Source organism: Varroa jacobsoni, unplaced genomic scaffold, assembly GCF_002532875.2.
Source record: "Varroa jacobsoni isolate VJ856 unplaced genomic scaffold, vjacob_1.0 scaffold_1193, whole genome shotgun sequence".
In the NCBI taxonomy this organism is placed as follows: domain Eukaryota; kingdom Metazoa; phylum Arthropoda; class Arachnida; order Mesostigmata; family Varroidae; genus Varroa; species Varroa jacobsoni.
Window position 1 is genome coordinate 243,812 of NW_019214095.1, and position 25,976 is coordinate 269,787.

General features: G+C 43.5%; 1 protein-coding gene across 1 annotated transcript in view; it reads right to left on the reverse strand.

Annotated features, from left to right (window-relative positions):
- LOC111267488 (protein turtle) overlaps window positions 1-14,556 on the reverse strand; it is a 107,768-nt gene extending 93,212 nt beyond the window's left edge. The window contains exon 1 of the mRNA XM_022845766.2: window positions 13,007-14,556. Within this exon, the coding sequence (XP_022701501.1) occupies window positions 13,007-13,061 (55 nt within the window). The 5' untranslated portion in view covers window positions 13,062-14,556. The remainder of the gene's footprint in view (window positions 1-13,006) is intronic.
- Window positions 14,557-25,976: the final 11,420 nt, after the last annotated feature.

The following is a 25,976-nucleotide window of genomic DNA, read 5'->3' on the forward strand; positions in this document are numbered from 1 at the left end:
TTTGCGCAATACTTCCTACAGATTTTTTCCCCCTATAAATAATCCTTCAAAGTAGTTCAATATCACTTCTGTAAGACGTGTAACTGTTCTGTGAGCTCCCTAAGGAACATTGAGCAATTCTCCGGCACAAGCTGTTCTGCCATTTCCATGTTTTTGTCCGTCATTGCTTTGACAAGTTGCCTAGAAAAAGGTCATATTCAAGGCTCTTTCATCTCACAGTCACCTACCTCTAGGTTTGTGAATAGCAAATGGGCTGATAGATGTGGCGCCACGAGCCCGGCCACGAATCGGCCTTCAACCAAGGAAAGCTGGCCGTTTTGTCGGTACTTTTTTGATACACTGTAACACAGCAGGATAGAAAAAGGACCAAAAAGAGGTTCAGTACAGCCTCGTTGTACTTATTTTCCTCAGCAATGGAAGAGATGATAGGATAGTGAAAATAAGTGTGTTATCACTGGTCTTCACCATTCGTGCACCATATATATATATATATATATATATATATATATATGAATACGGTAAATCACAACGAGCCATAATTATGCTATTTTGGAAATGACATCTATGAACTTGTGTTCTGCTGAGGTGCTTGCTGTTCTATGTAGAAAAGCAAAGCCGAAGATTCGTGTAATATATTTTCGTTATTGCTCCGCACTTCGATACAGATAATACGACGTACTCGAAACAGTATGTGAAGCTATGTTTATCTCGTTTGTTTTCTTCCTTTGTTTATCTTTGGCATGTTTTATGAAAATTCAATGGAGTAAGTTTATCGCTGGGAGATTTCCAGGTTTTTCAACATCCGCGGTGGTGAAACACGCTCATACGCTTGTACCCAATAACAAGCGTGGTTTGGTCTATGGTTATGTAAGCTAGATTAATCAATTTCAGGCGTCTTTGTCACTAATCGGATTTAGCTATGATGGATTTAGCCAAGTATTGCGTTAATGTCTTCGATAGATCACGCCCTGTTGAATACTTATCCAACAATGGATATTCAACAATCTATAGCGTTTCATGGATCTGATAAGTTCCCTCACACCTTCGAGGTCTTATCGTCCAAAGTCACAATTGATTTCAATGTATGCTATATTTTTTGGCGTTCGTTCTTTTTAACACTAGAAGTTTTCGCATTCGCAAAAACAATCAAGGAAAAATTCAAAACAGGAAAAACAAGGAAAAATCATCTTCTCATATCCTCGAATAGATGGTTGTCGAGCCATATAGTTACGCATCTGAACTAACTGAAGACGCCAATAGCTAACGTATGGCCGTCATTGTGGATGTTCGATGCGAATTTTTTGCCATTGTTTCCCTTAGCTACAGGAGAACTTCTATGTACAGAAAAGTACCGTTTAGATTTTCAGTAAAAACAGGCGGCAAACTATCTACGTAAATAATTTTTGAAAGAAGACCTCATTTCCTTCGATGGTCATAAATGGCCGAAATTTTACAGCATTATTTGTATTCATAGCTTATTAAAACGCCTCGTATACTTTCACAGACCGATACCTGGGCGCAGCGCTCATTCTGTAAGCATTAATGGAAAACGATCGCTGACGTTTGTTGTTTCTTTCAGCTCTCGTTCCAGCCTTGGCTATAACAAACAATCTTTCTACTTATTCCATACAGGTAAACTTCATTGCATAAGTAATCTTAAAACGATTTAGAATTGGTATAATATTAACTAGATCTTTGTTACGTTGGCATTTTTATGCTACTCTTCTGCTACATGTTTTCAAGACTTTGTCTAGAAACTCTTATTTTTGTCTAGGTGATTGGTTCTACATGTTTATGACCTGGTTTTACGTACAAATTAGGATCTCCTAATATAAAGTTCGTAGAATCCAGTCGAAGCGCCGTGTCGCAAGGAGCAGAGCGTTCGCTGCATTACCACAATATTTTATATAAAGAAGTAGACGTGATCTTTAATTACATCTTGAGACTTGAGACACTTACGTCATTTACGCTATACCCTTATTTTGCATTCTAATACCCGAATTGCAAAACAGCGCGCCTCTCGACTGAGAGACTTAGGTCAAATCTTTCGCTCCACTCACAGACATTTACTAAAGCTTGCTGCATAATAGATTTCTCTTGCAAAATATTTACAGGTCTGTACATTTTTACCGGCAGCAAATGCGGCGGAGTATACACTAGGAGGCTTATATACAATATATACATCAAAGGGCCTAGAGTAGTATCTTAAGGACATCCAGGCGTTATAGTAGCATTCTCACATTGAGCATTTACATGAACTTTAAAAATTCTATTGCTGAAAGGGGCTTCAAACCAGGCTATTAGAAGGTCTCTTACTCTAAATCGCAAACGAAGGACCAGCAGCTTCGAGCATGTCGCGCGTTCGAGAACAGATTTTAAATCGAAGTGTGTAGCCTCGAAGCATTGAGTTTTGCTATTGAATAAAGTTCTTGGTCGAATTGAGTATCCGATCTCTGGGACCCTCTAGTAGTCTGTATGTGAACAGTGCGTCTGACATCAGTCTCTGAGCATTGGCGTTTTTGTATGTGACTTGAGTTATGCTACTTGTCAGGATTTGCAGAGAGGTTAATGATATCGATCGTTTATTAGTTTAAAGGGTCTGCCGCTAAGCTTTCTCTGTGGACGGACACATAACAACCGATTTAAAGGTTTCTAGTAGGTTTCCTTAATCGAGCGATTTCCGAAAAACCCTAACAACACGAACTTCTTCATTAGGGCAGGCGGCAGTCCGTCTAGCTTTTCGCTAGACATCTTCGACTATAGCTTCTTCAGCTGTTGCCAGATGTTTAATAGACATTGTGCATAACATTTTGAAGAGGTCTTCCTGGTGTGGTGAATGGAATCTTATCTTTTCGTTGGCAAATTTCACTGGTTGCCGGATACGCCTCTTTGACCTGCTTTTTCAAAATTTCGGGCATCCTTGCCTCGTATTTGAGATTAAAGCGGTTAAACGCAATACCGCATTGGGGTGTTCAAAGGGAATATTCCCTGTTGTCTAGCCACAAGCAAAAAGTATTGGCCCTAAAAGCTTCCAGCTTTTGGAAGGAATAAACACTCATACCTACAACTATAAGTAAAAGACTGTGTTCATTTGAAGAAAAATAGCATTTAAACTATACCACAACATGCTGAATGCCTTAGCCCTATAAAGAGATAACTGCTTAATTTATCGTTGACATAGCTTGTATGCTATAACGATACCTTAGATGCGAATTAATATATTTACCAATTACAAAATCTTAAATTCAGAGTTATTGATCAAATGATACTTTTAACTTTGACTCTAATATTCACGACGATAATCTCAGGCTATTGTAGGCAAAATAGCTAGTACATTCAGCCTCTTCGTCCTTAAGCATCGAAACTCCGCGCTTCTATTTCCTACATTATGGCACCTTATACGATACAATCATCGCACATCCAATTAACGAAACAAAGGGAAATGCTCCAATCATTGATAAGAAAAAAGTTCGGAGACTCATAGTGTATATTCATTATGGAAGCAAACATTAAACGCATAGACTGCAGGTAATCCGGCATAGACAAGGAGAGTTTACCCGATCATTTTGTGTAGCGCCCCTGACATATTGTTAGACTATCGATACCGGCCTTAATTTGACTACTGCCTTTTCGCCATCTTCAGTTGTTTCTGATACCTATGATTTCAATCGTTTTATTTGGCCGACAAATATTCACGACTTTAGAATATGTCACGATGCACAAATACCAACGCTAAAATCCATTATACCGTGCATAAATAGTCCTAAAGTGTAGTGCTTTCCGCATTTGAAACCTGCATCTGCACCATTACGCTAGAACTAATTCTAAAAACCTTTACCTATTGTTATTCTCATGAAACAATCATCAGATCAATGGATTCCACAATGGGTGATCGTTAGATCAATCATATGCTATCAGTAGCCGTTACGAAATTTTTCTGTGGAATGACCCACAGTATCACACGTACACTTCTGGTAAAATAATCGTATCAGAAGGCTGCATAAAGAGGACATCTTTGCTACGTAGTCCATGCAATACGTTATGTACAGGAAATCATTGGTCGATCTCGATGTCGAGGGCGCCGTGTTCGGCGAGGGGCAAAGGCTTTTCTCTTTTGGAACGACATGACAGGCTAGACTTTGACTTCTGCTACGGTGCGCCTTTCTAAACAGCCTTGTTGTTTCGGGCCAGGATTTGGCGGCTATAACAGAAACCGTTGATAATCTGGACGCTGCCACCTACGATATTACTCGACGATGGCCTGCCGCAGCCATTATCACTAATAGCGTATATTGGGACAAGTTGCTTTTCCCTCTTCCATGTGTACCTAACTTTGACATTTAGGTCACGCGATTCACAAATCGTGCGTTGTTCTTTTTCTCTTCTAAAGATAGAATGTTTGTTTCATGTTTTGCTTAGGGACAGTTTAAACTATTAGACCACTCTATATGTTTACGCGTGTCAAGTAAAACACCACCACAACCAATTTTCTGGGAAAATACGTATTCAAACATAGTTCTGCGTTACGCCGAGCGAAGAGAAACATATTGAAGAATACCAGCGTTGTCACTGATCAGTATAGGATACTTCATATAAAATATATGGCTACATTATCTGCAGTCGAGGCAATTCCACATGAATACCAACTCTTTCACGAGGCACAAGCTTTAGAGTAACGAAATTTGCCTGTAATAGCAGAGAGCAAATCCTAAATACATTTTCTAGTTACTCTGTTGTTTTTGCAATCAAGCACTGTACACCTCTAATCAACGCCACTTATCTACTATAAACGGAACTTCATCGATTTTTATCATAACCCTTCATCTCAGCAATCTCTGAGCACTTACTCTTAATGGACAGGAACGCTATCGCGTCTGTATGAAGGTAACATCGTTCGTACTTAGTCCTACTCTTATGGCAAGTAAATACGGTGTATGTCTGAAATCAAAAGGACCAGTCTCAGCCATTTTCAGCGTCTCTGAGATTCTCACAGTGTCGACTCTAACGTTGGAATCTGTGCCTTTGTTTAGGGCACTTCCAAATAAGCATATAGTACTAAAGAAAGGGACTTACGCCAAATGTCACACTGTGCCATTAGTGGTACACAAAGAGAATGATTGATGTTGAGGTACGTTGCGTGGCTTGAGGTTGCTGGCCATACCAATTAATCTTTGTGAAGAGTCACTTATGAAATCGACATAGATGGCCAATATATTGGTGCCAGCCTTCGCAGCACGGATCTCGAGCGGACAGGTGAATGATCAGATGATGAAATATTTTCTTACAAAAAACTAGTAGGAAGTTTTCTGCACGTCTTCATAGGTAATGAAGATTGTAAATGGCTAGTAGTAATTTAGAGGATGTTACGAATGTATCTTCTTCACGTTAGCTGACATTGAACGTGTATAAAGGTAAGCATTTTGTCTTCTGTTTACCTTACTCAAATCTTCTCATTGATGACTTGTTTTTGGGTGGTCAAGTTTTAGACCTTCCCAGCCCTCACATTGGGTCTATCGCTGCAGAAACATATAAAATGGTCAGAGTCGCATTAGAAAAAAACTAACGAGAACGTCGCTTAGAAGCGCCAAGTCGTTACGAATGACTCCCCGCCTCCCCGCCTTAAACCACGTTTGGATTTTGCTGGTTCAGTTTTGAAGGCTCACATCCGGCGCTAAATTATTAGTATTTACAGCGCATTATAAAAGAAGCAATGAACATCGTTTGAAAAACTACCTTATAATTTTGTGTCTGAAGGGACTTTGTACTGCATATGCAGTACAAACATTAGATGCAATAGAAAATGATAACTTTGGCTTTTCTCCTATGTTTTGAGTTTTACGTCCCATATTGCTCTTAGGCATTCCATCAGACAAACAGACGGTTGGCTGACGACCAACACGAAATGAACCTAGACAACAGCGTGTCCCTAAAATTCGCAACCTAAGGCCAAAACTACGATTGCTCATTAGGTGCCAAAAGAAGTCACTGCAATAGTGTGGAGCAATTTTCCATTGTCAAAATATGTAGGAATATAACGAGTTTTCTCAAATTTGAAAACGAAGCCCCAAGGCTGCTACTTGGAACTGCAGTGCTAAGCAGTAAGCCAAAGAGATTTAACTGCATTTTCCAAAAAGTAACGCTTATGTTTCCGAGTATCGTTTGTAATATAATCGTCAATATAAATAATAGTAGTTTTTTTTTCTGGTGTACGTCGATTACTAACTATCTTATACACAACCCTATTTACCTAGCTTGCAGGTAATTTTACCTACCGAAATCTTTCTCGTCCATTAGCTTCTACACTTCGCAAAAACTAATCCGCTAAAACCCACATGCTTACGTTTACTAAACCCAGCTCTTTTGGACATTCGGAAGTGTGAGCTGGTTCCCAGCTCTAACCGGCACGTATAGACCAAAGGGAGATTTTTAATATCGAACACAATGCAAAATGTCAATGTGCAACAGTGGACTCTTTAGCCTCATTTTCACAACAGAGCGTATGACGGAGAGCCTAAACTATAAAGCTTATTATATACGAAATCTTATAGATTATGGTCCTTTATATCACCTCCGGTTTCACTCGCCTGGGCACGGCTGAGCTGGATGTATTATATGTAACCTTAGCCGTAAATGTACGTCTGTTGTTGACTTTATGACAGTTATTTGACTTAATATTTCGCATAAGTATTGAGTACAGTTTAATCTCATTCTACGTTCATAATTTTCAATGTGCTGGCCTAATCAAACCACTGCTGGAAGGCCTTAGATAAGGCGAATGGACCTAGCGGTTTACGTCACATTCGTGAGAAATCCAATGTAAAAAACTATTTTCTCTTCACTGTTAGACCAATAAGTAGCCTTTTTTTGAGGACGCGCATCTCGTCCCCACGCGCTACGGCAATGATTTACTACAGTCTAAATTAAAATGGCCGCAGATTACAGAAGCAATGATCGTATGGGTTTCTTCTGGAGTAGAAGAAACCGGGCTACCGGCCATGAATATCTCTGACGTCATCGACCCCGTGACATACTTAAACCACCGTACCCCGTTTGACTGACTAGCGTACGTTACCTTTTAATGTTGACGAGTAGGCAACAACCGAGTGTATTCAGTATCCGCAATTCTAAACTTACCGCGCATATAAACCGAGGTGGGGTTCACAAGTTCCCTGTTTTGGTTCTCAGAGGTTGTTACCGATGGCAGAAAAAGGCCTGTGGTTACATGAAGAAGAGTCAGACCCCGTTACGATAAGATATTACCAGTTGAAGTGGTCGAAGCGGCGGTAGAATTTCCCAAGCAAAAAGTCTTCAGCATCATCCATCAGAATATTGAAAAGTTGTCAACGTGCTCTGCTCGCTATTCCGAGTCGGGCTGGCAGAGAAGTGCGTTGTTCGGGTGTTTCTTGCCGACTGCTATGAGTATTGCCAAAGCAGGGAGGGCTACTGCGTAGCCCCTTTTTTTGCCGACGGCACGGCCTGTCCCAACGAACCCACTCTTGCAAGCTGCTCTAACTATCCACCATTGCATGTCCTCCTCCTATAGGCTCCAATTGCAGTCTTCCGGTCTCTCCGCTTGGTCATCCCCGACTTCCATCCACGTTGCCCCTGTTCCAAGGCCCCTTTAGCCCTCTCGAGCCGAACGGTCGTCCTCTGTTCTCTTTCGAAAAATCCTTTTAGCTTGGTTGCACTGTGGAACTCAGTAGTCTGCGCACAGAACACGAGCAGGCCTGTCCGTTGGGTCGCTTACTTGCTAGCCCATTATTCCATATCGTTCTGACGCGGTTCATCGCGGTGGTAGTTGGTGACGATTGCGCTTATGCTGAAGGGTACTATACGATGATGACGACGAAGACAACGTTAGAAAACCATAAAGAAAAAGAATGAAGGAGTTGTGGTACTGGTTTCGGTTTCCTCTCGGTAATTTTCTTGCTCCGTCGAAAAAGCAACGGAATGCGCTGGGATGAAAGAAGCTACGGAAGCATGCCAGCAAGTAAGTTTGCGTCGTCAGCCAAACCCCGCAGAGAACGGATGACTCATGAAAGAACACGAGACGCAAAGATAGAAGGCTTATGAAACGAACACGGTAGCAATGAAATAACAACGAACGTTCCTGGTAGACGCTAGTCATCACTGGTCGACGATATTTTCTGAGTAAAAATCAGAACCCGCCGAGACGCTGCTTGAAAGTGGGCGTGTTGACGAGATTTCGGAAAAATGGCTGCTTCCCGCAAAATGTTAGTGAACGAACGACTTTGTGTGGAGTGTGTTTGAGGGGAGAAGCTTATGGCAGAGCGGTTCTTCCACTTAGTTGTCCGGACACTCCTACTGGTCGTGATGATGGCGAAGGATCTGGAAGTAGCACCGGTGACAGCGGCGGCAGCAGCCTTGGTGGTCAGGAAAAAAAGGACAGAGGACGGGCTTTCAGCGCTCGAGCTGTCATTGTCGTCGACGCCACTGAAGCAAATGGACAATAAATTTAGGAATATCTCTTCTAGAGGCCATGCTCGCGTACTGACTAGGCTAGCAGGATTGGGCTGGTGTACCCCAGCAGATGTGGGATCTAATGGCAAACCAAGGCGAATCAGCAGGGCGGGCAAACACAAGATTTGAGAATGGCTTAAGTGCTAAAGGAGGCAGACAGACGAAACGGCAGCTACTGGAGCAAAGAGAAACAGCGCGGATCGAATGAGCGAGGTTTAGTGGTTTAGGGAGAACAGTCTTTTTTGTCCTTGACTCTGTGTGGCGCCAGTGGCAGAGGGGTTTCCAGAACGAACAAACCAAGGGACGATCCTGGGAAAGACTCCCGCATCACAGAACCCATAGCACGTTGCTCCGTTTTCGCCCACCCTATTTCGATCCCCGCCTTTTCCCGCTTCCACGGCTCCATCACTGAGAAAACGTCGGGAACATTTTCACAATAGATGCTTGATTAATGGGTGAGGTAAACTTACTCTGCTGCCGTCGCCCGCGTGGTCGCGGCTTTTTCAGGATATCTGTGCCGTCATCGTGAGAGAACGCTACCGTGCAACCAACCAACCATCCGACTTTTCGGAGAATAGTCCTTAGACCAGCGCCACTAGCGACAGGAATACAGCGCAGGAGCAAACCATCTTTCGTCTGCAGACTAAATTTATCCTCCTGGCTTTATCGAGCCCATTTTTCTCTTTCTCTCTCTCCCCCGTTCTCTCCTCTGTTCACAGAGGGATATCTCTTCCTTCTTCCCCTGTTCACAGGCCACTCCCAGAACGCACAGCTACCGAAATAGGCTGATTGGACGTGTATCTCGACGTTCCTGTTTGACACCGTTCTATGTCCTGTCGACTTTTGACGAAGGCCGCGCGCAGCCTCTATGCTGATGGCAGAGCAGCAGCGACTGTGGAGCTGGCGTCAGAGGCACGACAATGGAAAGAGTACCCACACGGCGACAACTCAGAAGGCATGGAAATGATAAAACTTGGACAGAGTAAAGGGATTTATGAGGTGAATCAGGGCTGATTAGGGACGTTCTAAAGCTAGCCCCACTTAAGTTGCGGCAAAAGCTGGTTACGGCCATAGCAGCAGTAGCGCCAGCACGAAGTTCCAAGCCGAAAGTCAGAGGACAGGCGGGAACAAATGAATACAAAACAGCGAAGGCACGACAGGTTGGAAAGGTGCCATACGCTTTGCGACCTTAGAAGTACTGACGGTGTGGAAGAGCTAACGGCTAGGAAAAGACGAGCGGTAGCAAATCGAAAGCGGAATAGAGAGGACGCCAAAGATGTGATTAACGAAGGCGGTGACTGGTGGTACTCCTCCGTCGTAAGACGAAGCCTTCACTATGTAAAAGGGACAGTGCGAACACAAAATAGAAAATGGCAGAACGAAACTGACGACAATTCGTGGAAAAACTCTGCAAGCTTTCGACACGTCCTAGCAGAAGTTTCACTTTTTCCTCCTACAACGCTATGAAAAAGGCCACAAGACAACAGATTGCAGCAATGTGCTGCTGCTGAAGCAGGTTTGGACGTGCAAAAGGAATTGCTGCTTGCTAAGGCCTTGGTAGTACATCTTGCAGGTTTGGGGCCGTAGGGAACGAAGTGAGCTGGCTGTCGTTGTTATGCACCGCGCAGCAGGAAAGCTCCTTGACTCTGCCTGAAGTCCCGGCCACGACGCCAACGCCCTTTCAACTGGATTGTTACCAGAAAGGACTACTAGGCATGAAGCTAGTATGGGATGCGCGAAAGAGGGTAGTCGGGAATGGCGGTGAGGGACCGCGCATGCAGTTGACATGGCAGACGGATGCGACCCTCACCAAATAGAAGGGGTTGCGCAGCCATTGCAACCAAACGCAAACAGGTAAAGCTTTGCTATCTGTTCCTACTCTTTTGCTACCGATGCTGCGTGTGATACCTTTATTTACTGATAATCGCTGTTGTGCAGTACCGCTGGCGAGAGCCTTGTCAAGCGGCCTGTTTAAACTTCACCTTGTTCTACCAGGTAGCCTCGTGTGGTTTATGTTGACACTGTTTTTCGAATAAAGCTAGCAGCTGTCGTAGAGGCGTTCGTGCATTAGCGAGAATGAACCGAACTCTATCCATACTATCTTACGAGCATTACAAACAAACGGACTGAGTAAGGTACAGAATAAGATCAAAAACAAGTATTTTGAACTTGAAGATACCTAACCACTAGTCTTATTTTTTTTTTTCGTTCACATCGTGTGATATCTACATTTTCTATGACTGGATCTTCGAAATTGAGAAGAAAGTCTTGTTCTATATATATATAAGGTACATAGTAAAGCAGTAGGGTTCGACGGTGCATTTGTGGTGTTGTGATAAATCACTGTTCTTAAACGTATAATTAGGTTAGCCAGGCTGATAGATAAATAAGGCCGAAATTCAAGGACGTTTATCTCGACACATCTTGTACACACCATCCGATAAGCCATGAACTCATCAAGGGCCGTCAACTGGGGGAAAAGTTTCATTAGACAGTGGACCAGTGCTGTAATGGATCAACTCGCATAGCTAACGCGTCGAAACTGGTTATGAAGTAGGGGCTATACGTGCACTGCTACGGGCTATTCCCTCTGCTCTCGGGTTGCGCGAGGCTTGTTGCAGCATGAGTCTGCCAGGTACCAATGTATACAAAACGTCGTCATTTGGAATCGCCCATGCAACGTTAGGTCGGCAGGTCCCTTCACGTTTTACATATCAGCAGCTATGCTGCTAGCCGAGAGAAGGCCGGCAAGGCAATGTGATTTTGACACCTCTATCGCGGATAAATCAAGAGGTAATATGGGGCACGCGTTGGTACAGGAGAAACAAATGGGGTAATGTGTGCGTTGGCCTGCCAATCCTGCTATGACCGGCTTAGTTTCCTCATCGTTACTGTGCTATGCCTGGTGTTTGTATTCGCGGCATGTTCGTTCGTTTTCAGCTGTGCCCCCATCTTCGCTTGGATCGCGCTAACACAGCCACTGCCCGTGCTATACGTTGGCAAGACCACCAACTAGGGCTGTCCATCATTCTATTTTCCTTATCCACTGTCCATTGATCTTGTTTAGCCGCCATTTCCGATGTCGCAACCTCAAGCGCCAGCATTGACAAGCCGTCCGACGAATAGACGAAAAACATTATCTTAATATAAATTCAAATTTGATTTATCTTTATTGCTAGTACTCTAAAACTTCACGTATACAGGTCAACAACACAATGTCCCAATATCAGAGTGAATACATAGAACTATTAAAAGCATCTGAGATCATATGGATTATAGGAGCCTTGTTGAGTTCATGAAACGAATTTAACAGATTTTCTAGATCAAAATGTACCGGGGTAAAAACAAGCGGCATGTTATATATCATGATTTTCCCGGAGTGCCAAAATGCATCGTGAGGCTCGTGGAAGCCCGGTTTTCTGCGGAGTCAATCGTAAAACTGATTCATGTCAAAGCGAGTGACGATTGTCTGTTTAACCGATTCTCCATCGTAGTCGAAACAAAAAAATGTATCGATTTCCGAGAATTATTGGTCCCTGTTCTAATACATTTAGGTATAAAGTGCAGTCTGCCTGGTGATGGCGAAGACAACCCCCCAGGGGGTCTATTCCACAGACAGGAAAACGTAAGCGGGCTAATCAGCAGTTCGGTTAATCAACCAAATCCAACGATTATTGCTACCACCGGCAAAGTGGCCGCTGCTACTGTTTCTGCATTTGCTTCGACGCTCCCGTTTACCGTGTTTCACTTTTTGAAATGCCCCCCTAACACTCAGTTCGACTGTATGTGTATAGTGTTTTGTCGCAGTGGTTTTTGGTGAATACACCGTAATCTGTAAAGTCGTCCTCGTTCGAAAATCTACACAAAGAGGTGAACGCGTCTCATTCTATGTGACGTTGTCTCTATTATTGATCCACGTTGATCTGAAAGCCAGCCAATGATGGGCGCTTCATGGTGCATCGAAACTGACAGAGAGCACTTCGATTAGAGAACAAAAAGATTGTAATCCCTCATCATGCAGCAATCCAATGATGTAGAAATTCATGCGTTAACACGTGATAAATATTTGGACGTGCTGGTGATAGTTTAAGCAAAAACATCAGATAGAAACTGGTGACCCTTTACCCTCCTGTAGATCTGTACCCAGGGCCGTTCTTGCCTATGATAGCTTAAGTTAAGTTAATCCAAACATAATGAACACAGCATATTGATCATAACCTAAGCATTGTTGTTTGGAATATGCGTACTTTTGATCTTTCCGTTCGTCGCATTATCGCCGACGCCAGAACCCTTTACCGCGGTAGTTTAAATTTCGAGATTCATTACCTGGATTTATGCTACACTTATATTCACAAGTCAATCACCATCACATCAGATTAGTCATCAAGTCGTGTAGCACAGTGTGGAAAGATGCCATCCATTTAACTGGTTTTCAATTAAAGTGAAATGCCAGATTTCTGATTAATTGACGTTCCGGACGTGCCTTCCTTCGCCTGTGGTATACCCGCTATAATATATGACTTACCTTTAACCGTATGGTATGTAAAAGCGACGTACGAAAGGATCACCATGTACAGCATGGTTGGCCCCTGGAATGGTCCTCCTCCAGAGGGACTATCGGCAACAAAAGTCCGTTGCTGTATCCACTGACCGCGGATGATGTTGGGCCACCATTCGTCCACGAAACAGGGGCTTGGCTCATAGGCCTCTAGGCCCTGGAAACCGTGGAGCAGCGGTGGAAGCAGACGGAACAAGACAGAAATCTCTTCGACTTCCACATATTTTCCGCACTCGGCACTCAACAGCACAGCTCCGTACGTCGCTATGATAGCACCATTGGTTTGTTGTTGCTATGATTATTAGTTCCTTAAATTGTTGTTTATCTAGCACGCAACTGTGAAACTTGGGATACCACTGGTGGCCCTTTGATGATAAGGGCTGTGCTTTTACTGCTAGTGCCGGCGATAAACTTACGCAAAAAGTCACTTCTCTTTCACAGATTTACATACAAGCCCACTCACACATCAACACTGAGAAGATAAACGAACCCCACGATGAAGCACTTCGACAGGGGGAGTAGCCAAAGCGAAGGTTTGCGCACTATGAGTATTTATCTCCCTTCGATAACTGTCGGATTTACACACTTACAAGAATGGCAATGTACGCTGAAAGCGATAGCTCCCAGCCGCGACTATGACCCGTACACTATGTCGTTCCACCTCATAATACCGATTCGAAAGCACTGATATCGCTTCAGGATCTACAGCTAGGGCTTCAAGGGTGACATGACTGTTGCTGTCCTAAGCTGCTGTCCGTCGATTGATGCGCCTGTCTCCACGTATCTCTACACGCAAAATTTTATTTTTTAGAATAATTTGGAAAAGGCTCAAATATCCCTGAGAGTGCAGCAGCAGCAGCTCCAGCACACGATGCTCGTTCTCCGACACCACGTTCAGCCCGGTCTATCGGCGCCACAATGTGTTGTTATCAAGCCTGAAAGACATGTTTGAAGTGAGCGGCATTCACTCACAGCCTGACGGTCATCTGGCTGTTGTAGGTTAGTGTATTCTATCGCGAGAGGATTAGGAATAGCATTTTGTATTAGTTACGCTCTTATTTACGCCATACGCTACAACGATGCAATTTAGAGACAGACTGTATCCGTTAACGATTGCATGCCGACGTGAACACGCAATCATAAATATCGAGCGAGATCGTTGAACTATTGACAGACCAAACAGAGCAGACAATACACGACACACTGACTCCTCACGACTGTGCCAAACTCGCTTGGGACGCACACGCAGCATATAAACTCTACCCATAGCACTCTAACCATACACCGAATTGTTCTCGGGAAGGAAATACCCACAGTGTAGCGGATCGAAAGGAGGACACACCGTTGATGTTGTCACACGCCGATCGCCAACTTCCATTCACCGTCCTACTTTGCACCGGAGAGATCCAGCAAAGGCAACACTAACAGAGGCGGCTCACATACAGATGGACATTGACAGGCATCCGCAGGCGGCAGCGGGAGGAGGACAGCGGTCCGCTGCACAGAGCACCAACCGCCCGATCGCGCGGAAACCGGACTCTCCACATCGGAGCACCTAACGCTATGCCGCGCATGCGCCAACTCTGAAGTAGAAAGGGCAGGAGCGCTCCTGACGAGGGAGAGGGTGCGACAAGCGCCTGGTAGCAGGCAAAGAACACTAGTCCTGAAGAACTCCGTGTGGTGGGGTGGCTTAATAGCAAGCATTGCCTGCATCACCACGTATAGCAGGCAGTAATAGCCATAATAGCAGTAGAAATATGTAATTACGGTACACACTAGCACATCTGACACGATATTGGAATCAATATGGTGACTATACCCACTAAGAAAAGGAGCTAGTTCGAAAGAAGCCACGTTAGACCCGTAAACGTTGCCCTGCTGTCTGCCAACATTCGTACATCTTGCTATAGTATATTGTGTTATCGTAACATGGTGCAGACGTGTCTTAAATAATTCTCAATTGAATCTAACTTGGCGACTAGGAGCTTTGAGCTTGCCAGTTGGTTCTACACAGTTAACTGCACGAAACTATTCAAACACGGTAGAAGAGAGAGAGGGGGGGGGGGGTGAGAAAAAACAGGCTGGAATGGGTTGGTCCTATCGAAAGTTCCTAGCAATTCAACGCTGGGGAGTCGCGCGGAGACCCACCGACAGGAAATATTCCCAAGAGGTGATAGCAAGGATAGCGTATCTCGTGTCAGAGTAAATCGCAGTACACCGAAACGTTACAGCATGTCTATCAGAGTTGTAGTTCGGTCCCATCGAACTAGCGGTCCGCGCGTGCTGATGGCTGTATAGCATAAGTCGTAGCAGGAGTCGCTTAGCAATAGCAGGCAGCCCACAAAAGGCAAAACGCTTACAGGTTCTTGCAACTATAGCCTGCAATTGGTGCCATACCAGCAGCTTGGGAGCAGCTGTTCCGCTGTTACTTTTACGTAATCTAATAAAGAAGTGGGCTAACGCAGCACTTCTCAATGTACACCCATCAGCAGAGCAACACGAACCGGCATTGCACGCTTGGGAGGAAGGCCCAAAAAAGATGACAGGTTCAACGAACGTAGCAGAGCAAAGACCGAATAATAAAGAGAAAAATAATACAAAGGGAAATCGAGAAAGTAAAAAAAAGAGAGTGGCCCTAGCTGAACAACTCCACCAGAGTCTGCGGCAGCAGCAGGAAGAAAGCAACTCAAGAAGAAGAAGAAGAAGAAGGAAAAGGACGATGAAGAAGACAGGGCGCAGTCCAACCGCACTCGGGGGTCACAAGAAAAACTCAGTACCGCCTAAAGATGGGGGCACTCGGTTGCTTGCTGTTGTTACTGCTGCTGCGACTAGGGGTGTTTCGGCTCTTGTGGAAGCTCATGCTTTAAGAACCTTATAGAAAGAAAGGGGCGAAATGGGACAGTCTACCTCTACTGAAGGTGTGCCAACGCGCGGCCACGACCGAGAATTGGCCGGTTAGTAGCAGTGTGCTTTTTGAGAGTACTATCGAAGTACTGCTAAAGTGCAGCAAGTTGAACTTACGATGATTTTCTATCTGCAATATTGAGAGGGATGCGGGATTGTACTGGTAGGCAGGCAGGCAGGCAGGCTTGCGGGTTGTACAAAGTGGCGTATAGAAAAATACTGGATAAGAATGAGCTGGCTTCATGTGGAGTCTACGTTTGAACGAGATAAGCTATGCTTTATAAAAGTCTAGTACATTTTATTACTAGTAATATGTGTTAATGGTGCAAAACAGTTTATGCATTACAGGATAATTCATCCAAAAACAATTCTTTCCATGAAACAACCGTCACTGTATTATGTAGCTGATTTGATATATTCTGATGTGCCCTTTGATGCTTGGCAAACCCTGTTCAGCCACTGACGCATTGATATGCGGCTAGCTGAACAGCAGCTATGTGTCAAACTTGAATAAGGGTTCGTTTCGAACTGAAAAAATAAGCTAAATTTACATTTCCAAACTATCGAATCTATATATATATATATACACACATATGTGTGTCACCCTGCTAAAAGTTCAAGATCGAAGCTCTCGAGTGATCTACGCATAACAGGTTTGATAAAAGGGAAATATATGCGACATTATAAACCCTACTCTAGTCGCGACATCTATTGCTTAGAACGTAAATAAGTATTGCTTTTGCCGTTGTCTCACTACAGGCCAGTGTGCCAAATTCTATTCGAATAAATAATTCAAACGGGCCAAGGATGCCTGGCGGCGCTTCGAAGCTACAAAAATAATTCTATTTTATATATATATATACATATATAAGAATGTGAGATTTCGCCGGTTTAACATTCTTAATTCTATTGAAGGCCAATTTAAATGGTTCTGAGGGGCTCAGTTATTGAAGCGTTACTACAGCGTCTTAATGCAGTGCGATTCAGAGCAAGAAAACGTCCAAAGAGTCCACTGGATAGTTTGCGTCTTTCATCATTAAAGCGCATAACGTTACAGAGTCCGAAAACGTGTAAGGAAACGTTGCGTTGGTTTTGTTAGAGATGATGAAAATGCAGACTTCCGCGACATTGAGGTCCCTGGGCGGCATCTTAACGGACTGTTTCTGCCTGTCACCTAGATGGCTAGTTATTCGGTCTTACCGAAAGGCTATTCTGACTATCCTGTTACTTAGTGGCTTGCAATCGTCGTTTTCTTTTAAAACAACTGCGGCTTACCTAATTTCTCTAGTGAAATTTACTACCAGCTCACACATATAAGAGCGTCGAACGTACCACTTGGTTCTAACTACGGAGAGGGTCACGACTGAGATAGCTATGGCATTACTTTGACTGTAAAATGCCTAAATTGTTTTGAACGCTTGCGTACGCCTATAGCCTTCTTCGATGTCGTTCATATAAAAGCAAAATCATGAAACAGCCAGAAAGCTAGTTCCTTTGTCGAAAAGAAACATCACACGGAGAACAATATTTATCATCTTTCCTCTAGCTGTACGCGTATGGTACTCCGACTCGTTGTCCAAAGGCTACGTAGAATATTGAAGGCCACGAAGGATTATTGATTTAAGTTTCGTCATCACAAAACTGCACTTCGTGTGAATGAAAGAAAAATGTCTCACAAACGTATCTCAAGGCAATGATTCATATCTGCAATAACTGTTTGTAGCTTTATGCACTGGGTTTACCGAACCCATCGCGTCGCTTGCCGTCCGCACATCCTCCCTTTAGGTTTGTAAAGATAGTTACTTCATAACGTCGAGCGTATACATATTAACTTAAACAAACAAAAAACCATCAACATAGGAATATTCAGTTCAGAATTATCATTCAATATTTGTATCTAAATGTATTGCACCCTCAAAACGCTCAATATTTATCTCCAGTCATCTATAGGCCTTGATTGGAGCGAGCTGCCTAGTGAGTACGTATAAGAAGCGTTGGGTCCTGATGCAGACAGGCCACCACCTTTTTTGTGCCATCGAAAGTATGACTACTAGAAGCTAGTCAGGAGTGCAGGAGTATCGCCGAGGAGATGCTGCACCCACCTTAACCCACTGACGAGAGCCAGAGGAAAGCGACAGATGCAGTTGTGCGTGAGTGGAGATCCAGCACGTTCATGGGGGAGATATAGAAAGGCACCAACGAAGTTACAGCCATCTTCCATCTTCGTGTTCGTTCATACTCGTCTCTGCCTGCTTACTCCCAGGTTAGCTGCTCGCTGGCGTAGTGAACGCGCTACCGTAAAAGAGATCCGATTCTAGCATATTGTTTATAGCTTAGACAGATATTGGTACGCGATTAAGGCCCGCCGGGATTTACTATCGTTGTAAAACCAAGAGACGATGCCGCAATGATGGCTGGTCTCGCTCCTAAAACACATGTAGCGCAGAGTGGTGGTTGCACGAACTCGGCAAGGCGAAAAGACCGAGTAAAGCAGGAAGGAGGAACGTGGTAGGCGTAATAATGGTGGGCCAATGACGGTAAACAAGGGTAAACTCGGGAGATGGGGGCAGGGTATGGGCGTACATAGCAAAGGCGAGCAAGATGCTCTAGCAAATGAGATGAGTGCGTCAGCAGAAGGGGTTTAAATTTAAGGACGGTCCAACGTTTGTAAGGAATTTCTGCTTACTGACTACATTCTAAATGGGGTAGAAGGGTGTCGTATGCGGGTAGGCAAGAAGGGATGCGGCAAGACCAGAAAGATCCGAAGTGATTTCGAAGTTTCGTCGTGGTCGAACGACGAAATAGCGAGCGAGTGTGAAAACAAGCCGTAAACTGCATCTTGCTAGCATAATTACGACCACGGTTTATTTGTCCTGAATTAAGCCCATACCGTTTAGCTGCTCGGCCGCTTCCCGTTCAGACCGACCTAAAGTGAAAGCCCCAAAAGCATTCGCTGTCGCATGAAGGGAGCCAGGAAGCAGGCCCAACGATGTCCACTAAAAAATTAGCGGGGGCATTTCCAGTGCGTTAGTTTTTCTTTTTTAGTAGTTTATTTGTTGTTTCCAGAGCTTGCTTTCATCCGTAATGAAATATTAAATTTAAAGATTATAGAAAACTAAGAGGAATCTGTTCGATGTACATAATAGAGCGAAGTGTGCTGTGTGGCACTATAAAGTTCCGGCTTGCCACAGATTCCGAAGACATGAGCTTAAATTTCTTAACTGGTAAGTTTCTCTTTTACTGGCCAAGCTTCCCCTAGCACTTTTGTGTCCCCGTATTCCGACCGATCCCCTTTAACGATTCAGAAGTGGGATTGTCCAAACGGGCAAAAGAATCGTCGATAACAATTGGCGTTACGCAACGATTCCTATGATAGTTGTCCACGGAAAAGAAGCACCACTCCGCTCAAACAAGGTGGAGCTGGAAGCTGTTCAGATGTTTCTGGATCTGCCACGAAGCGTATTATTGACGTACATAAACTCCGAATGGTCGAAGGTCCGATCGATAATCAACTTCACCTAGCAAACTTGTCGCTCCGAAGAGACAAGGATAAAAAAAGTTCGAATTCGACGTAAACACAGATGTAAGCATGGTTGTCCACGAGTGCTCACTGATAAGTGACACAAATAGAAAGACGCAGAATTAGGAGATCAGTTCAACGTTCTAATCCGCTCAGTAGCTGGTAGGAAGTGTCTGACTAAAAGGGTGTGAGCTAACGGAGCAACGAGGCTGGTAGACAGAGGAGCCGAAGCCAGCTAGTGAGCAAGGAAAAGATCGCAAGCGAGGAAATAGCAAAAAAAAAAACATTGCTGCATGAACAAACGCCAGCTACGGCTCATTGGTTTGACCGAAGTCTATACAAATGTTTAACCCACCCATCCACGAGTTTCCGCTTCCTTTGAAGCTCGTGGGTGCCCACCAGTGTCACAGTCTGCAGCCGCCTTGGGGCTTCTAGTTTTCTATATGCTTTAGGCGCTAATGCTATTGCGACGACTGGCGCAATCGCTTTAGTTTCGGTCGTATTTTACCATATATATATATATATATATAGATGGATGTAAAAGAGTGCACGACGTCTCGAAAATCATAGTTTCAAAAGTGACCGCTAACGAACAGTAGTGATCGTGCAGGGTCAGCTGATCTGTTACAGTGAAGCTCGTAAATATCCTGTAACAATGTCAACAAAGAAGTGTCTCAAAAGGCAGAAGCTGTTAGCATGATAAGTAGAGGTCTACATAATGTAGATACTATACAGTCGCATGGTAGACGTGTCACTTCGAAGGAAGCCAGTAGCAAATACGTGTGTGCGCGGCCCGTTCCGAACTATCCTTTCGCCCTATTGCTTGTTTCCTGTGCCGGCACAAAATTAAAGGTGACAGACAAGACGACGAAGGACCACATGCGCCGCGATTGAGTGATGCCTATGTTGTAACTCTGGCGGTGGTAATTGGCGTGGTGGTGAGAAGTACCCAACGATGGGCAGACTTATGGCTTGGTCGGGGCTGATCATAATGATAATTCCAGGCTAGGCGATATTGCAGAAAGGCGGCATTTTTTTCAGAAAATTAACTAGCATTTTAGAAAGATTTCATAGGCAACTGACTCGCTTTCCACGACATGCAAATGCTACAGTAGAAATTCCCGCAATGACTGTTCCGCGTGCTAAATTTCACATTGCTTTCAATTGTGTGATGGCAACCGCTTATATCCTAGATGTACAAACGCGTACGGAGAAAAGGGCAGAGAGAGGGAATACTGGTCGTAAATACAACTGACAATAGTCAGCCACGTTTATCCGTAGTTTGGTGTTGATAAGCTCTTTCTCTATGTAGATAAACTTTTTACAAATTAATAGAATTACTTTAGGTATCGCAAAATGCATCGACAGTATTCGTATCAATGCAATATACGATAAACAAACGCATGCGAAAAGGCTCAAAACATAAATGCAGATAGTGATAAACGACTGCTGGGGTAGAAATTGCCTGGTATTAAAGATAGGCCGATTGCTGTCAAGTATGAGCAGCTCGTCGGAATACTCACTTGTTTTAAGGATGTTATCATGCTCTATCTTTTCACTCTAAAAGAAGGTGGTAACATCGCAATCAGAGGTCCAGTACAGCCCCGTAAAAGCACATGTAGCAATTGTATTGAAGAAATTATTTACATACAAACTGTGACGGTAGCTGGATCACAGGACTCGGAGATCACTGGAAAATGTCTAGCTCAAGGGGTTCCTTATGTATCCTATCTTAGATTCTGAAGCGAGCAAATTGTAGTTATATTTCTTTGCGTTGTCGCTACAACCTACAAACCACTGTATAATATTTGCAGTGTGAAAACGCGCCCGAAGGTAGCCATTTCAGTTGGTAGATCGTTTGCAAATAGTCTGTAAAGCTTAACCGTTTTAGAAATAAAGATAAATTTCGAAAGAAGTAAGAGTTTCTAGCAAAAATTGTTTTTCCTAACAAACAATAAGGAGGCACCCATGACGAGCAAGCAATTAGTATGGCTGAACTAAAGGTGAAGGCAAACGCGATAGTGAAAATGGCCGATATTAAAACCAGCGAATCCCGGCTGAAAAACTATTCATGTCAAGTAGGCAATTGCCATTTGATTCCCCATGCTGTTGGATACTATATCGTATAGTGTATTGTTGTACAAATGATACATGCATTTTTGCCGGTACTGGACTATTATTATTCCCAGTAGCATCGTTTACTAAACATAGACATACACAAGCGATATGATTACAATACTTAATTAATCGGAAAAATTGTATGTAAAAAAAATTTACAACAGCCTCGTAAATCCTAGCTCGTTACAGGGTTGGAAGATCTGATTAAGAACCTTCGCCTTATTTAACCAAGATTAGTGAAATTGACCAAAGCAGTTCTGATAGCTTGACAACGCTAGCTCCAAAAGTGACGAGAACAAAAATGCAGGAGGTTCTTTGTAGTCCATCATACTCGTCAGACGCTGCTCCATATATTACCACTTTTTTTTTTCAGAATCTCAGCAATTTATTAACTCAAATCTTAACATGACGAGACTTCAGAGATCCTTGTAGTCCAGACTTCTGAAGCAGAGGAATAAGAGGTAGCAGAAAGTCATAGATGGTAGTAGTGCGCATTTTAATTAAAAGCAAGTCCGTACAAATTTGAAAGGTCACAGTTTACCATGTCACGTTTCGTACTTGATTTATTTATAAACAAAATAATGAACCTGCCCTCCGAAATACAGAATATATTGCAACTTTTGCTTTGGGCCATCCGAGACTACAAACAAATTCGATTATAAAAGATTGCAAAGCCGAAGAGCATACTACCTAAAAATTATCAATATCATTTAAACCAATTCGAGCGGTATTCAGGCTTCGATATACCTTTCCCTATAATCTCGACCTTCTGGTACGAAGGTACAGTTGAATCGGCCCTTCCCTACCTAGAGACGCAATTTCGTCACGCTCGTCTATCTGATTATGCTTGCATGCGATGTTAGGCTTTCAAATATTTCAAACGGCAGTATACTTTCTACAAGTCGTTTGCATTCTACGAAATTAACATAATGCAGCAGAAATTGAATTAGGTTGTTTTCAAACGCACGAGGAGACCCAGCTTCTTGCAAATACCTCAAAATACGACCTTGTATATTGTGAGAGGAAGGTTGCAATAGGCATAGCCGGATGTGCACGCCTCATGGAGCAAGAAGGGAGTTTAGAAAACGATAGAAACAAATACTTAAATGGAGAATATGCATTTATTTGCAGTTGGAAGAAAAATTGCTACCGAAAGTCCTTTGTAAATGCTATGGTAATAGGCCGGCCCAGAACCCAAAGAACAATCGTGTTATTTTACATCGAACGCCTCTGGCGTTCCCCCTAGTCTCGCTACTTCTACATTGAAAGTCTATGTTTGAATTGTTGATCCACTTAGATAAAGTCAGCTACCACATTTGAGCGAATTAAGACTAAGCGCGCAATTTCAAACTACTGTTTATAACTAGGAACTACTAGCTACAATAATTAGGAACTTCAACCACAATACCTAAACATTGGTTCGTTTTAAAAGTGTCTGCAATGAGGCAAACTTGAATGCCATATATATATATATATATATATATATATATATATATATATATATATTTAACGTTTTCGTCCATACGTTAATATAACAATTTGACATTTTGTCACAAGTTTATTTTATGTGCATGTTTCTGTTTGTGATATCTTGCAACATACGCCCTCTGTGCCGCGTTCTTGTCGAGCGTCCATTATCAGACAGCTTATGGACCTTGGACAAGGAAGCGTTTTTAGCGACACCGGTGCCGGCCAGACCCGCTACGAAGATGCTTTCACACTGCGGCCATTAGCATGTAAACAAATGTTCACACTTATTGGCTGTTACAGACTTTAATGAGCAGAATATTCGTGATTCGACCATTTTCGGCTAGCTCGGTGTAGTTCCTTGTCGTAAGTACGTCGATCACGCTACCTGTATAACGTAGCACTCGTTTGCCGGAAGGGGACGGAATATGAGTGAGTGATATTCAAGCCGCTCGCATGGGTACAGACCTTGTTCGATATAAACATCGTTTCATATGACGTACCCCGTCATTCAAAGCTGCATTCACCTGCTCAAATTTTACCCTATACTTGTAACAAATCGTAAGGAAGAACGGCGAATTGATCAAATTTTAGCAGCGTATATACCTCTTCCTGCTAATATCTGCCTGTTCGCTTCAAGAGAACTCGAACTCTAGGTCGAACATGGCCTAAACGTTAGGGAACTATGCCATAACTACTCTGCGCAGTCACTGCTAGGCAAACAGTATCGAAGCCACGCAGAGCGAAAGGCTTATGATTTCCTTATGCAATCGACACATCGCAATAAAAAGCAGCCCAGATTCGTTTAAGACACAAGCAGGTAAACGTGTGTTTCGCTGCGTCTGTTTTGTCAATTTCATTTTTTTCACTAGGAATATCTTAACGTAGAGTAAAATAGATTCAGTCTTTGGAGGTCGTCCGGCTTTTTTCTATTTTATGTTATCAAGGGGTTTTCCTACTGGTCTGACACTATTGGCCAGAAGCAATACCAGCAACTGAAACTTGAAGAAACGTTTCTAGCGAAGGTCCGCTTAGACACGAAGGTTCATAACTGGTCTATCGATAGTTTTGACGGAAATATGACGCAAGTCAAGTCTGCTGTTGCTGACGAACGGTATCCCTCACTGGCGTTCTCAAGAGTAATAATAATAAGACCTATGACAATTTAGCTTGAACAATCTGCCCTACGACAAAAGCTGGGGTCAACATAAACTAAACAAATACGTACTTACGTGTGTAAAAGTATTGTTTTTGAAGAATAGCAGTAACTGTTACTATTCGATCGATAGCAGTTATTTATTATATACACATAAGCAATTCTAAACTGTATACACTCCTATGAAAAACAAAATAAAAAAATCGACTGGGTAGTAATATTTGCATTTCCTGTTTGCTTATTTGAGATATCGGTATTTAATACATTTCTCTGAAGTTCTTTTGATCAAGCTTGATCTTGAGTTCGGCCTGTTGAATTGCCAGTACTAGTTACTGCGTTGACGTAAATCAGATAAAGATGCAGTCGTGCCGTGGTCATATCCGAGTGGTTGTGTTTATATTACATTTCAAGGATATTCTGTCCTTAACGTCTTTTTAAATCGATCTCCCTCTCCTTATTTATTCCATGTGTATTTCGGTAAGAGCTGGGAATACTTCACCGTGTCTCTGTCAAAACTGAAAATTGTATGTGTACGCGAGATTTGTTCGACAATGTGTACACAAGGACTCAACGCCGAAGACATTTACTAGCAGGCCCAACCACCCTTTAACGAAGAAGTCTTCATCGACCGACGGACACGTCAGCAAATTACTAACATTTAATGGGCATCCCAACCAACGCAGTGAGTTCTGTCGCTTAAAGCCAACTACACGTACAGGCATTGCTAGTGACCCGTGGCCAAGACATGCACGAGCTCTGACTGATTTTGAACTGATGCGAGAGTTCGAGAAAAGACCGAAAAGCAAGTCGCTAGCTGCCGGTATTCGAGAGGTCGGGTGAACGCATTATCACGCTGTGGCCAACTGGAATGTGTGTGACGACACGTACGCTCTTCATGTGTAACTAGCGTACGACAGTGATCCCCTCCGCTGTGGAAAAGGCGGTGCGATGGGAAGAATATCAGGCAAGGGTAAATGCTGAAGCATAGCAGAGAGCGGCAGGAACACAGGGGGAAAGCGAGGCCGGCGGCAGAGGGATAACTTCTGTAGGTACGGCTTTAGCAGAGCCATATGAAAACCAAGAGCATGGAGAAGTTGATGGCAAACGTTAACGGAATTTACCCGAATCTACAATTACCGCCGCTACTACTACCGACAACAGCCCCGGAGGCGAGACGAAATCCACAGCAGGGTGGTACAGACCGACTAAATGACACAACTAGAGAAAAACACAGCGAGAGAGCGGCTATAGATAGATCGAGATGGGGGTCGCAATGCAATGGAATGCCATACCACTCTTGCAAGGTAGGAGCTTACGCAGAAGGAAGCACAGCTCAACCTGAAGTCCGATCCTGAATTATGTACAAGACACCCGCTCTTCCGCCTAGCCTGCAAGCAGAGCCTCACGGAAGGTCTGTGGCTTTCTCCTATTCCTAGAAACTAGACCCTTCTCGTAGTCACTGTTACTACCAGCAACCTTTAATTGGGCAGCAGAGCGAGATTCAGCGTATTACTGCCGCCGACCGCGAAAAGAAACGCGTACAGAATGGCAGATAAGCTTTCAGATTGTCGGTGTGGATCCGTGACACTCTATGCTAGAGCGGTGCTATGTAGCTATTCTTTATTTTTTGCCTTGAAAGAATAAGAAACACAGTACCCTCGACGATGAAGCGGGAATCAGTACGTGTGGATTTAGACTCTCGACCAGTGTACTTTTAACGTTTACTGCTCGTTCCCATAACCCGACGAACAAAAAGATGTGAGAATCTGCCC